This window comes from Pelobates fuscus, chromosome 3, assembly GCF_036172605.1.
Source record: "Pelobates fuscus isolate aPelFus1 chromosome 3, aPelFus1.pri, whole genome shotgun sequence".
Lineage (NCBI taxonomy): Eukaryota > Metazoa > Chordata > Amphibia > Anura > Pelobatidae > Pelobates > Pelobates fuscus.
In genome coordinates, this window is record NC_086319.1 from 295,307,379 (window position 1) to 295,322,269 (window position 14,891).

General features: G+C 41.9%; 1 protein-coding gene across 1 annotated transcript in view; it reads left to right on the plus strand.

The window, feature by feature from the left end:
* The window catches only part of BLM (BLM RecQ like helicase), a 47,646-nt gene extending 41,789 nt beyond the window's left edge, over positions 1 to 5,857 (plus strand). The window contains exon 22 of the mRNA XM_063448696.1: positions 5,701 to 5,857. Coding sequence (XP_063304766.1) covers positions 5,701 to 5,842 — 142 coding nt within the window. The 3' untranslated portion in view covers positions 5,843 to 5,857. The remainder of the gene's footprint in view (positions 1 to 5,700) is intronic.
* The last annotated feature ends 9,034 nt before the right edge of the window (positions 5,858 to 14,891 follow it).

Genomic DNA, 14,891 nt, shown 5'->3' on the forward strand with positions numbered 1-14,891 from the left:
GGCTACTAAAGGCTACCACAGCACCCAAGGACGCAACTACGGATATATTGCTAAAATTTACAAAGGACTCAGACCGAGGGACCCTTATGGGTGCCGTTAAAAGCTCTCCCACGGTATCCTTTGAGGGAGCTCACCTAGCCTTTTACAGAGACCTCTCCAGAACTACCCTTGCCTGGCGAAGGGCGCTCAAACCAGTTACATAACTACTGCAAGAACACTCCATCCCCAACAGGGGCCAGCACCACCTGATAACGGAAAGAAACGACAGGACGCACCTCCTGATACACATCTCGAAAGCACCGACCTTCCTCCACTCCTTAGGTTAACCAACAGAGACCGCTAAGACGAACGCGACACCATCTTGGACAGTGGAAAAAATTACTCCCTTTGTGTCCAGGAGGGCAGCACCAGAGACCACTGACTCTCCTACCTGATGTCTAGGGCGGCTTGTAGTATTGCCAAACGCATTATTGTTTTACCTCTACATAGTTAAACTTTAGACTATGTCTCCCACACACCCTGGCTCCGCAAGCATCTAACTTGCACATTGATCTAGTTAGTAACCACCCCCCCACAAGCCAGTTTGACTGTGTTAAGTTGCCCCTTTACAGACGTACATGCTTCAGCACACGTTCAACCTAAGTCCTGAACCTTATTACATACCCTCCTGGCCGGAGTCGGCCGCAGATATAAGTTCTGCTAAGCTTTTATACAAAAACTGATACCAAACCAGTGCCACATGCATAACATGCAGTCAGCACATTATTCTGTCAAGCCGCAGGCACACAAAGCCGTGTACCTACCCCCCTGACTCACTGTTAGGGTTATTTACACTGACACGCAGGGACTTGAAAATGATATATATATATATATATATATAACAAAAAGGTTGTATTTATACTTTTGGAGTGAATGTTGTACCACCCTGTATGCATTGATGATTTACGCTTTACAATTGTAATATTATACTTTGCCAACACTGACCGCAAAAATAAAGAAATTTAAAAAAAAGCAGCAAAAAATACAATGTGTATGTAAAAAAAAATTATTACGAACTTTCAAAAATAAAATAAAAAATGGCTCAATAAAGCTCAAAATACACCATGTGAAAGTCCACTTGACGGATCTCCACATTTGCAAATGGTTTCCATTCATGGAGTAATTTAAATATATAAGATTCTAAAATGACTCAAAATGCACCATAGACCCATCTTCCAAAAAAAAACCACTTACATGCAGCCACGCTGTGGAATCTACCGGCAAACTAGCCAGCTACAAGGGGGAGACCGAGAGGATCTGAATGATACCAAACTCGGAGCCCGTTGGGACCCTTTGCGGCCTACAAGCGCGCCAGACGCTGGAGAGACGGCCGCTCCCCAGCGCTGGTAACCACTAAGCATTGCAGACTTCTACCTACCCCCACCCCTCCCCCTCCATGGACCGGCGGGGGTTATCCCGGTCCCAGGAGGCTACCCACCTCTGCACTCGATGCCTACCAGGCAGCGCAACGAAGCGGCACCCAAGATGGCGGGAAACACGAGCAGCACCACAATAGAGGCCTATCTTGCAGCATCCCAGGCAAGACTTGACCACATCTTCGCCAGATTCTGGGCTACACTGGCAACACGGCAAAAGGGCACATCAGAGCCTGTCCGGCCCGCAGCTGAACCGGCAACGCCACAAACCAGCTCCCGTAGACCTACCAAACACCCGACACCACGGGGCGGCAGGGCGTAAAAAGCAACGCCCCCGCAAGAAGCGGCGCACACGAAGAAATGCACGCCGGCCGTCCCACGGAAGTAGGGAATATACTGCGATAAGCAAGCAGCAAGGGAAAGAGAGGACGGTGCCCAAACTAACAGAAACCAGACACATTCAGCCCCGCAAGATGGCGGAACATCGAGCAGAGACGCCACATGGCTCCCAAATGCAGAACAGCCCTACACTCCCACAGAAAACAGCTCGCAGCAGAAAGACGGTCTGCTCCAACATGATCAGCGACCACCCCACAGACTGGGCATCGGATGAGAGAAGGCGAAGACCCGAACTGCCTGCAGACGCCCTAACGTGTCACCGCTGGTACAGAGGACTCTATAAACCACATTTAAAGTGGTGGACTCCTGTTACTAATAGACTCCCAAAAGCTGACGTTAACCTTCACAGTTATTTTGAATGCTCACTTGACCTAACATACTAGTAACCAAACACGCTTGCATCGTAGCCAGTCAGGTCAGTTAAGTAATTGACTGTAATCACAACTATTGCTGTTACAGCTAGCAGTTACCTGTACCTTGACCTACTCAGCATGCATACTTTTTGTTTAATTAATTTTTACACCCAGCCAGTCATCTAGCCTGCTCAATATTTAGGATTAATATTTCTTGTGGGTACCACATTCTCATTCAACTATAATGTTGTCACTAGACTCAATCTAATTGTAATTAGTTCATATGACTAACCGTTTGGCACATACCGATCTACCATGTCACGTATATATAAAAAAAAACAGTGCACTATTTCCTGATATTGTATGACAAACCACTGCTTTATCTTGGTTTAACATTTACAATGTTTATTAAAAATGTATACATAATCCTGCACTGCAAAAAAAAAAAAAAATGACATATGACATACCCTGTGGTGTCTACTTTTACAAATGGTATGCATTTATTGGCTAATTTAAACTGTCAGACTGGTCTAATCAAAATAAGACCATCAAAATCCTAGCTGTAAAAGCTGAAATAGTCAGGTCTCATATAGCACTGTAACTTCACAAGACGGTGGCAAAGGCATACATTTGTAGCATGTTTTATTCAAATTAATTGCGGGGCATATTTTGGGGGGGTTTGATCAGTGGCACATACCAGATTTCTTTGCAAAATGCCGGCAAAGAAATGTCTATGGGAAAAAATGTTTTACATAAACTGGTGAAAAGATTGCAGTGTGTTAAGGCACAATATACACCATATGAGATACCCTGTTCTATCTACTTTCACAAATGATTGGCCTGTGTGAGTTAATTTAAACAAACTGCTATAGTGCGTCACAATGAGACATTGGCCCATCAAATCCGTCAAAATTCTATTTGTAAAACTCAAATGGTCAGGTCTCTTATATGGCATGTAGCTCCACAGGATAGTGGCCAAAACATACATTGATACATAGCTGAACATAGTATAGGGATATGTACTGGAGTAGCAAACAGCAGATTTACAAAATACACATTAATACTTGTTGTATGTATGTTAAAAATCAGAGAGCAGCAGAGATTGGCAGTTAAATTGCTACTTAGGAAGTGTCAAACTACCATCCGGTAAAAAGTCTGATGTCTACTATATATAAATATATTCTTTGCGTGGCGATCTTGTTTTATGGAATGATTATTAAACCTAAAAGACAAACATTCCAAATTGTAAAATCTCCACATTTTATGACCTGTCACTAACAGAATACACTTAAATCCTAGACATATGATGTACTCTGGAAATCAGGACAAATAAATGCATTTACTTTTAACTAATTTTCTTAAGCTGCACTAAATATACAAATATTATTATTGCCAAAACTGTGAAAAAATATATTTTTTTCTAAAATAAAGAAAATGTATATATGTGTATGTCATATCAAATGAAATCCCTTTTTTATTATTTAAATGGTATATGATATGTTTGGTGCAATAAGTGAGAAATGTGGAAATTTCAGTTTGATACACACAGCAAAAAATGTGCTTGTGTCCTTAAAGGGACACTATAGTCACCAAAACAACTTACCGTATATACTCGAGTATAAGCAGAGTTTTTCAGCACATTTTTTGTGCTGAAAAACCCCAACTCGGCTTATACTCGAGTCAATTGTCTGTATTATGGCAATTTGCATTGCCATAATACAGACTGGGGGCTGTGGGGGCTGCAGAGAGATGTTACTTACCTTTCCTGCAGCTCCTGTCAGCTCTCTCCTCCTCCGCCGGTCCGTTCAGCTCTTCTGTCAGCTCACAGTGTAAATCTCGCGAGAGCCGCGGCTCTCGCGAGATTTACACTGGGAGCTGACCGAGGTGCTGAACGGACCGGCGGAGGAGGAGAGAGCTGACAGGAGCTGCAGGAAAGGTAAGTAACATCTCTCTGCAGCCCCCACAGCCCCCTCCTACACAGTGCCCATCCACTGGACCACCAGGGAAGGAGAGCCCCCCTCCCTGGCCAGCTAGCAAGCAGGGAGGGGGGACGAAAAAATGTATATATATTAATAATAATAAAAAAAATTAAAATAAAAAAATAATAAAATAATAATAAAATAAAAAATAATAATAATAAAAAAATGTAATGAAACAAAAAAAATATTAAAATAATTAAAAAATAAAAATGCCCACCCCCCACCAAGGCTCTGCATCACACTCTGCATTACACACACACATACACACACTGCACTCATACACACACACAGCACTCATACACACAGCATTCTCATACACACACTGCACTCATACACACACACAGCATTCATACACACACACTGCATTCATACACACACTGCACTCATACACACACACTGCATTCATACACACACAGCATTCATACACACACAGCATTCATACACACACACTGCACTCATACACACACACACTGCACTCATACACACACAGCATTCATACACACAGCATTCTCATACACACACACTGCACTCATACACACACACACTGCACTCATACACACACACTGCATTCATACACACAGCATTCTCATACACACACACTGCACTCATACACACAGCATTCATACACACACAGCATTCATACACACACAGCATTCATACACACACAGCATTCATACACACACACACACTGCATTCATACACACAGCATTCTCATACACACACACTGCATTCTCATACACACACACTGCATTCTCATACACACACTGTAAATAAATATTCAATTAATATAATTTTTTAAGGATCTAATTTTATTTAGAAATTTACCAGCAGCTGCTGCATTTCCCACCCTAGTCTTATACTCGAGTCAATAAGTTTTCCCAGTTTTTTGGGGTAAAATTAGGGGCCTCGGCTTATATTCGGGTCGGCTTATACTCGAGTATATACGGTAAGCTTAATAAAGCAGTTTTTGTGTATAGATTATGCCCAATTCACTGACATTTAGGAGTTACATCATTTTTGTTTCTCTTTATGCAGCCCTAGCCACACCTCCCCTGGCTGTGACGGACATCGCCTGCATGAAAAGAAGTGGTTTCATTTTCAATTAGATGTATTGCTGCTCTGTAAATTAAACTTTAATTACATACAGGAGACTTTTGCAGGTTCTAGCAAGCTATTAGCAGAGCAGGAGATATGAAATTCTAAATTAAACAAAATTTGCAATGTTGGAAGTGTAAAGATTTGATGACTCTTACAGGAAGTGTTTAGGAAGGCTTTGTAAGTCACATGCAGGGAGGTTTGACTAGGGCTGCATAAACAAAGGGGTTTAAGTCCTAAATGGCAGAGATTTGAGCAGTGAGACTGCAGGGGTATGTTCTATACACCAATACTGCTGCATTAAGCTAATGTTGTTTTGGGGACTAGTGTCCCTTTAAGTACAAAACAAGTAAATTGAAGCTTTGTCCCTAAGAGGTTAATAAACCTGTTTATGTATTGATCAGAAGTCTAAGTATTCTCAAGGTAAAACTGTTCTAATCCTTCTTTCTGTTTTGGTAGCACCACTTCAAACAGGAACAATTCATTTAATGGATCTTACAACGGAACAAAGCCAGTAGCAGTGAAAAGACCTGGGTTTATGGCACCCCCGATGCCTCAGAACAATCGCCGTTTTCTAAAACCTGCTTATTCCTTGTTATAGCATTGCATATTTTCCTATACTGTACATTTTTTTGTTGTTGTATTAAATAGTGTTAATTTTTACAGATTATATAAATAAATAAGCTACATCTAATTAAATAAAGTTACTTCCTGAGTACTCTCACAAGGTGTGTATGTTTAACATACACTGATAAGCCACAACATTAATACCATTAACAGGTGAAGTGAATAATATTGAATATATCGTTACAGTGGCACCTGTCAAGGGGTGGGATACATCAGGCATATATCAGGCAGCAATTGAAGAGTCAGTTCTTCAATTTCATGTGTTGGAAGCAGGAATAATGGGCAAGCGAAAAACATCTGAATTACTTTGACAAGGGCCAAATGATGATGGCTACAAGACGGTTCAGAGCATCTCCAAAACGTCAAGTCTTGTGGGGGGTTTTCCTGGTATGCCTACCAAAAGGTTATGCAAGGAAGAAAAAACAGAGCAACAGTGGTAAGGCTCATTGATGCACATGGGGAGCAAAGACTAGACTGTTTGGCCCAATCACACAGTACATTGCAGATGGGGCTGCATAGGCGCAGACCAGTCAGAGTGCCCATGATGATCCTTGTCCACCACCATAATCGTCAGAACCGGATCAAAGAGCAATGGAAGGAGGTTGCCTGGCATGATGAATAACTTTTTCTTTTAGATAAGGTGGATGTCCTAGGTGTGTACTTTGATTACTTGGGCAAGACATTGCAACAGGGTGCACTATAGCAAGGAAGCAGTTTAATGCTCTGGGCAATGTTCTGCTGGAAACCTTTGGTCCTGGCATTCATGTGGATGTTACCTTGACGCATACCACTACCTAGAGGTTGTTGAAAAAGGTACATATCTTTTCAAGCCAGTTTAATGAATGCGAAGTCACTGACTGACCGCTCTCAGCCAATCAGCACCAATGCTGCGTGCCTGGCCTATACTGTTGTCTACTGCATGGATTAGGGGCCCAGGTCTGGTTACACTGAGGTCTGCAATACATAGGTGTGCTGATTCATTCTTTTGGTTGCATCCTCCTGTTACCAGACCTCAATCAACAATTAAATTACAGTTGTAAGAAGAAAGTATGTTGCTAGTAATCTGCAGAAGCCTTGGAGAACTCTAAACAAAAGTATATGCACTCATTCCTTAACTAGAAACTGTCTCTATTTCGTAGTTTTATGAAGGTAGAAAAAGAAGTAGGTCTCCCTCGCCTTCAGAGCTTTCATTGGGTGAATGTTCTCACAGTGATATTACATCAGTATCCAGTAAGGATTCTGATACTGATTTTCTGAAGAAATTAGCAAGTTTACGAAAAGTAGTTTTGGTTGTGGTAGAAGGTGAGGCAAAAAGGGAAATGGCTTCCCTACTCATCTTAAATTCTTGAGCCTAATTAGTAGAGAATGAAAAAAAGAGTTTGCTTCAAAATAATTTCAGCAATTGTTTTAAGCTACAGGCTTCTGAGGCCTAGGAGGAGCTGCCAAAAGTGGATGTGATGATAACACAACTTCTCTCCCCATTGGATAAGTGTCAGGTCTCAGAGATCCCATGGTAGAAACATCATGCAGAAGGGTATTCCAGTCATTTCAACAGAACCCTTATTTCAGGGGCCTCTATAGCTGAGGCCGAGAATGCTTGGCTCCAGTCTCTTGACGAATTCTTAACTGGAGACTTAGAGAAAGATTCTGGGCAGTTATTGAAAAACATCAGAATGGCTAATTAATTTTTATGTGATATGACAGACAAAGCACTAAAACTGTGTGCAAGTTTTAGTGTCCCTTCATCAGTAACAAGACATCCTGTATAGCCAAGTCAAGAGTAACCAACACAGAATCTAAAACTGCCTTATATGAGCTTCCCTTTGAAATAAATAAGCTATTTAGTGCTGCACTTAAAAAATCTCATCAAGAAAATGTCAGAGACAAAGAAGGCTTTACCACATCACATAAGGAGCAGGTAGAACAAGAGTTTTTTTTTTTTTCCTTGTTCGCAAAGATCAATCCGTACAATTATCAGTTTCGTAACTTTCATAGGCAGCAATAACATACTAGACCCATAGACCTATGCACTTCAGCTACAAAGCAGACGCTCAGAACATTACAATGCCAAAATGAAGGTGGGAGGAAGACTACAAGCCTTCATTCAACATTGAGAACAGACAACTTAAAACCTTTGTGTCTTAAAGAGTTACTATAAACCTTTTTAATCATGAGGGTTTTTTTTTTGTTTTTGTTTTTTTTACCTCATTATACCCTAATGGAATTTGTAGGCAAGTGTTTTACTTACATGCATTTCATTGCCAGGTGAAGTTGTATGCACTGGCAACCGATGTAAAATATGAACAGAGTTCAAATCTGCCAAAGTTATCTGTGCTGGGAGTGTAACTAGCCCCTGCACAAAAGGTAATATATTTATGGATGTACAATGTTGCTGTACATCTAGACTCCTACCATCATGACCACTTCACAAATCACTGAAATCGTAATAGTGGTTGGAGCGTCATAAGAAATGGTTACAAAATAATGTTCTTATGAAAACCAGCTTCCCAGTTTTTTTTTTTTTTTATTCTTTATTTTGTGATGACAGAAAGCATAGGTGTAGGTAATAATAAATCTTGTGAACAAGAGGTAACAGTTACAATGTACGGTTTTACATAAGTTGTATGCAGGCTGGTGAGTATAGACACTGAGATATCTAATTTTGAAGGTGTTCATCTCTTTGGTATTTAATACAGGTTTGGCTTTAGTTTCACTTTGGCTAGTGTTCTAGGTTCCTGAACCCATGTGGGGAGGAAGCCAATGCTATTTCCCATTTAACCGAAAGATATCTGTATAGCTCAACATCCGGTTTCTAAGTATAATTAGTGAGAGTGTAGTGTCCGTTTCCTGCCTTGAGGTTGTCGCTAGTCTGTCACGTTCCGTCACGTATTTTGCTTCCCAGTTTTTTTAACTCCACCTATACCTCCCAATTAAATGTTCAGTTCCTGTGGACAGAAACCAGAAAAGACCTTTCAACCGGTTCTGGATAAAAATAAAATAAAAAATAAACTAATGCATTCAATATCAAGAATTCGGGTGGAGACTATCAGGTCAGTCATTGATGCTATAGAAGGGAGATTATATGGCCACCTTAGATTTATAAGATGCTTACATACATGTGCCCATGGTTACTGTATCAAGAAAAATCACAAGATCTGCTATCAAGGCAGGAAGGAGAATGATTCACTTCCATTTCGAGGCTCTTCCATATTTCTACCCTTCAATAGCATTGGTGCCAAGAATCCTGCAAAAGATGAGAACAGAGATAGCAGTGATAACCATTATACTGTATAGAGCCAATCAAGGTTTGTTTTCAGGAACTAAAGCTGATGGCAAGAGGAAGCTTTTGGGAGCTAATACTTGCAAAACAGATCCTCGAAAACAAGAGAATTTGAACAGAAACCCTGAGAGCACTTGATTAACATAATGGAGACTGCAAGGTTGATTTTTAGCGGGGGGGGGGGGGGGGGGAAGGTATGGGGGGAAGAGCATGATAGATTTATTTCTCCTACATAGCATTTGCCTCTAATGCTCAATGCATGTGATTCGCCGTGTGGAAAAAGTCTCTCGTTACATGGTGTCTTTAAAAACAGCCATTCCTATTGCAATAACATTGACAAAAAGGACTGTGGGGTACACTTTCAGCCTTGCCTGAAGTCCATATTTTTCAATCTGTGCTTCCTACAATATGCCAGTCTCCTCCTCCTCCTCCTAAATAAGCTTGTTTTACCTGCTGGATGTCATAAGAGCACTAGACATCTACCTTACCAAGATGGCGGAGTACAGACCATCAGATGAGATCATCTTCTTATTCATTTCCAATGTTCTAATAAAAGCAAGGAAGCTCTAAAGCTACTATTGCTAGGTGGTTAAAATACACCATTAGCATGACCTACAACTCAAAAGGTCCACTATAATCTTCACACATTAAGGTTTCTTGCACAAGGGCAATAGCATCTCCAGAGGATATCTGCAGGGTAGCTATGTGGTTTTCATTTAACACCGTCTTACGGCACTACAGGCTAGATATCTTCTCAGCTGAAGCATCATTTGGGCACGACAACCTAACTGCCCCGCAGGAAAGTCCCACGATTCGCTTTAGTTCCAAGGTGTCCTGCATCTGGAGACAGGGGACTGTCCCCGGGAAGCACAGCACTAGCTCATCATTAGACGTGCTCAAGCTGTGCAGCGGGACTAGAACCGTGTAGTGTGCTTCAGAAGCACTCCCTGCATGGTCCTGCTGCTGGTCAGGTTGCTTGTGAGGTGACAGGCAGTCCCTTTTTTGGCTATCACTCTCTTTTGAGTGACCCCACCCATTGTGGGTGTCACTAATGACACAGCTCCCACTGCTGGCAACACTCCCTTTAAACTTTTCCCACCTGTTCGGATTTATAGACGGAACCTGTTAGGAGGTATGTTTGGGGAGAAGTTGCTTTAAGAGGCCTTTGCTTGATTAGACTCATCCTGTTTTGTCTAAGGGATCTTGCTTAATTCCTCCTGTACTGCCGCTATAAGACAGAAAAAGCAGAAATTCTTACTTACCGTGAATTATTTTTTTTCTTTGAATAGCGGCAGTACAGACTTCCCTCCTTATATTAATAAAGATTTTTTATATCTTGGCTCTGAGTGTTTTTTGTAGTTGTTGCAGGACTTTGGGTCAATTTAAAGTATGATGGGAGGTACATACTCATTTTGTATTTAAGAGGCTACCTGTCCACTTGTAGTTAGTACATCACTCTGGTACAGCCACAATATGACAGTAAAAAATAATACACCAAAGCTCAACTCTCATGGATATAAAACAACTGCAAATTCAAAAGAGGTTTATTAAGAAAAAAATATTTCTGAAATATGTGTGGCACAATTATCAGCACCCTTTTAGTCCTAGTTCCCTTTTGTGCTAGCTCTGAGTCTTCTCCTACGATACTTGATAAGGTTGGAGAACACATGTAAAGGGATCTGAGGCCATTCATCCATACAGTATCTCTCAGGGTCCTTCAAATCTTAAGGTAGATGCCGGTGGACTCTCCTCTTCAGTTCACCCCACAGGTTTGCTATGGGGTTCAAGTCAGGGGACTGGGATGGCCATGGCAGGACCTTCATTTTGTGGTCAGTAAGCCTTTACTGTGTGGATGTTGATGTATGATTTAGATCATTGTCCTGCTGATAGATCCACCCACAGCCCATTTTAAACTTTCTGGCAGAGGCAGTCAGGTGTTCATTTTTATATGTTGATATTTGATAGAGTCCATGAAGTTGTATATCCTAACAAAATGTCCAGGCCCGCTGGCAGAAAAAGGTTAACCATGGTTAACCATGGGCATAAGGTACTTTTCTATATGGTTACCTCTATGCGTGCGCCAAACCCATCTCTGGTATTTATTGCCACAAATCTCTTTTTTGTGTAGAACCCGAACCCATTTGAAGTTTCAGTAGTATCTGGCAAACTGATTATGCTTGAGTTTGTTTTTGGATGAGAGTAGATACTTTTTTTCTTGAAACCCTTCCAAAAAAATTGTGGTGATGTTGGTTTGTAGACTTTCTGACCACAAGACTTGTAGACTTTCTGGTTTGTAGACTTTCTGACTACAAGAGGCAACTAACTTCTGCAATTCTCCAGCTGTCATCTTTGGACATTTTTTTTTGGCTACTCAAGCCATCCTCTTCACAGTGCATGGAGACAATGTAGACACATATCCTCTTCCAGGTTGATTCATAACAGTTCCAGTTATTATTATTATTTTATTATTTATATAGAGCCAACAGATTCCGTAGCGCTTTACAAAATTATGAGAGGGGGGATTTAACTATAAATAGGACAATTACAAGAAAACTTACAGGAACAATAGGTTGAAGAGGATCCTGCTTAAACAAGCTTACACTCTATAGGAGGTGGAGTGTAAAACACATTAGGACAGGAAATAACAATCAAATAAGGTGAGAGTGAAGCAGATCTGGAGGAGAGAATAGAGTGCTGCCCTTTAGGAGAGTGCAAGAGACAGGTATGTAAGGTAGAGGTTACTCTGGGAGGCCATAAGCTTTCCTAAAGAGATGGGTTTGAAGGCATTTTTTTTAAAGGAGTGAAGACTAGGGGAGAGTCTGATGGCGGTAGGCAGGCTATTCCATAGGAAGGGAGCCGCCCGTGAGAAGTCCTGCAAGCGTCAGTTGGCCGTACGGGTGCGAACAATGGACAGGAGAAGGTCACGGGCAGAGCAGAGAGACCAAGAAGGGGCATACCTATCGATCTGTGAAGAGATATAAGCGGGGCTAGAATTGTACAGTACTTTATAGGTGTGAATTAGTACTTTGAATTGACTCCTATAGGATACAGGAAGCCAGTGTAAGGACTGACAGAGGGGTGAGGTGTGAGAGAACCGACTAGAGAGGAAAATCAGTCTAGCGGCAGCATTCATTACAGACTGTAGCGGTGCAATACGGCTGTTGGGAAGACCAATCAGGAGAGGGTTACAATAATCCATGCAGGAAATTACTAGAGCATGGACAAGCTCCTTGGTAGCATCTTTTGTAAGAAAGGGGCAGATGCGGGCTATGTTTTTAAGTTTGAATCTACAGGATTTGGCAACATACTGGATGTGAGCCTAGAATCAAGTATGACGCCAAGACAGCACACTTGCAAGAATGGACTTGAAGGGAGAGCAAAAGAGGAGGATCAGTATTAGGAGGAGGAAAGACAAGGAGCTCAGTTTTAGAGAGATTGGGACTGGACCGGAATGAAGGGAGACCGCTGTCTTACAAATACATGTGAGATGGTCATCCTGAGTGGGAATAGCAGTGTCAGAGAACACCGCAGGGAGGACAGTAGGATGACGACCGCTGTTAACAAAATATGGACTATGTCCAGATGAGTGGGTAGCATTATTTCTGGCGAATTCAGCCCATAGTAACAAATCCGACCAGTTTTCCCGAGTGCCATTAATTAAACATCTCAAATATTGTTCCAACGATTGATTAGCTAGCTCAGCCGCACCATTGGTTTGTGGATGGTATGAAGATGAAAACGATAATTATATACCCAAATGTTTAGAAAATGCTCTCCAAAATCGTGACACAAATTGGGAACTGTCTGTCTGACACAATATTTAGCTGAATACCATGTTATATGACTATTTCGCGTATAAAAATATGAACCAGCTCTTGGGAAGAAGGTATTTTATTGAGCGAAACAAAGTGTGCCATTTTAGAAAAGCAGTCAACAATCATTAGGATGGTGTTATAGACAAGGTAGTTTATGGGGACCCTTAGAAACCGCACAAATAGTACACGACTCCACATCCTCTGATGTCCTTTCTAAGAGATGGCCACCAAAATGATCTAGAGACAGCGGACACCATTTTATTAATACACCTCCTTTCTTTCCAGTAATGTTATAAACAACCTATCTTGAGGTTTATCACTATCTGCTTGAGTCTGGGCTGCCATTATAGCACAAAGGAGAGGAGAAGACAAGGAAAGAACCATGGAGGCAATGATACATTCAGGTGGTATAATGGAAGAGGTCTCTTGTTCTTGTGCTGCCTCTAAGTCAAATTGCCTAGATAGGGCGTCAGCATTAACATTCTTAGGAACTAGTCTGTACGTGATAATAAAGTTAAACCGTTACAAGAACAATGACCATCTAACTAGTCTAGAAGATAGCCTTTTAGCATCACCAATGTATGCCACGTTTTTGTGAATAGGCTTGGTTCGTGGAATTTTATATTTGGTTCGGGAACCGAACAGCTGCACGAACCGGAGACCACCCTGGAGCTTGTTGAGCCTAATTGCTACTTTGTAGCAATTTCCACCGCAGTGTTCTAAGTGTTCGTCTGGGTGGCCACAATTCCTACGGACGACCACAAGGTGGTGGCCATCTTGTTCCCGCCAACGCAGGCAGCGGTGTTTGGGCATAAATCTCATGGAACTGAAAATGGACACAGAAACTCCCGAACACCGGTGGACTTTCAGCATCGCCTGCGTTAGTTTCTACAACACTTATAAAGGTGCCTTTCGGTGGAAACGTTCCCACGAACAAGGGGAGCAAGGTCCAGGGTAAGACTAATGACTCTGTTCGGTAGTTTTTTTTGTTTGTTTGTTTTTTTTAAACTTCCAAACTAGACTGACCGCAAGCCCTGATTCTCTGGAACTGTTTTGGGCGGGCGGGCGGGTTGGTCAAATTATGACTTCCAGGAAATTCCTGAACCCCTGAACTGATCTATGTTGGTCACCAAGATCAGGGCTATCAGGGGATGTAACTTGTGGGGACTTTGTGTGTTTTAATGTATTTTTGAGGTTTTGTAAAAATGTGTTTTTTGTTCCTGGAGATAATTGAGTTTAATACAGTGCTTGACTCAATTATCTCCCAGGCATAGGGGAGGGATTGACCTATTTTGTATGGGAGTTCCTGGACCTGACAGCCAATGTAATTGTGTATGTGTATATGTTTTTACTGTAGTCTACTCTCAGGTCCAAGGGGAGTGCCCCTTGCATGGGGACCTGCATAAAAGGCCAGTTGTGTCTGCCATTAAAGAGATTAGTTTTATCCTTCATGAAGTCTAGGCTCATGTTTCGGGGATTGGAGAGCTATATTCACTCTGGGGATTGCTATAATCACTATAGTCCCTTGGATCACAACGATTGCTCTTGTAAGAGCAGCCTGCTTTGCTCTCTGGACTAGGAGAGGTCTAGCTGAATCCTGGTCTTGGGACCAGGGTGAGTGGAGGACAGCGAGACCCCAACCAAGCTGAGGCGGTTTGTGGGGTTTGCAGTGGTTATGGTGCTCCAGTACGGTGCTTATGGTGCTCGCAAGTACTAGGAAGCAGTGATTGACAGAGGTACCCAGTCGGGTGCCAGGTGGTCCGTCACACTAACTGTTACCAATATCATAGTTACGCTCTGCTGGCGACAACTTTCTAGAAAAGAACCCACAAGGATGCAAAAAGGTATCCTGACTCTCCCTCTGAGAAAGGACAGCCTCTACCCCTGTCTCAGAAGCTTCTACCTCTGATATGAACGGTTTGCTAGTG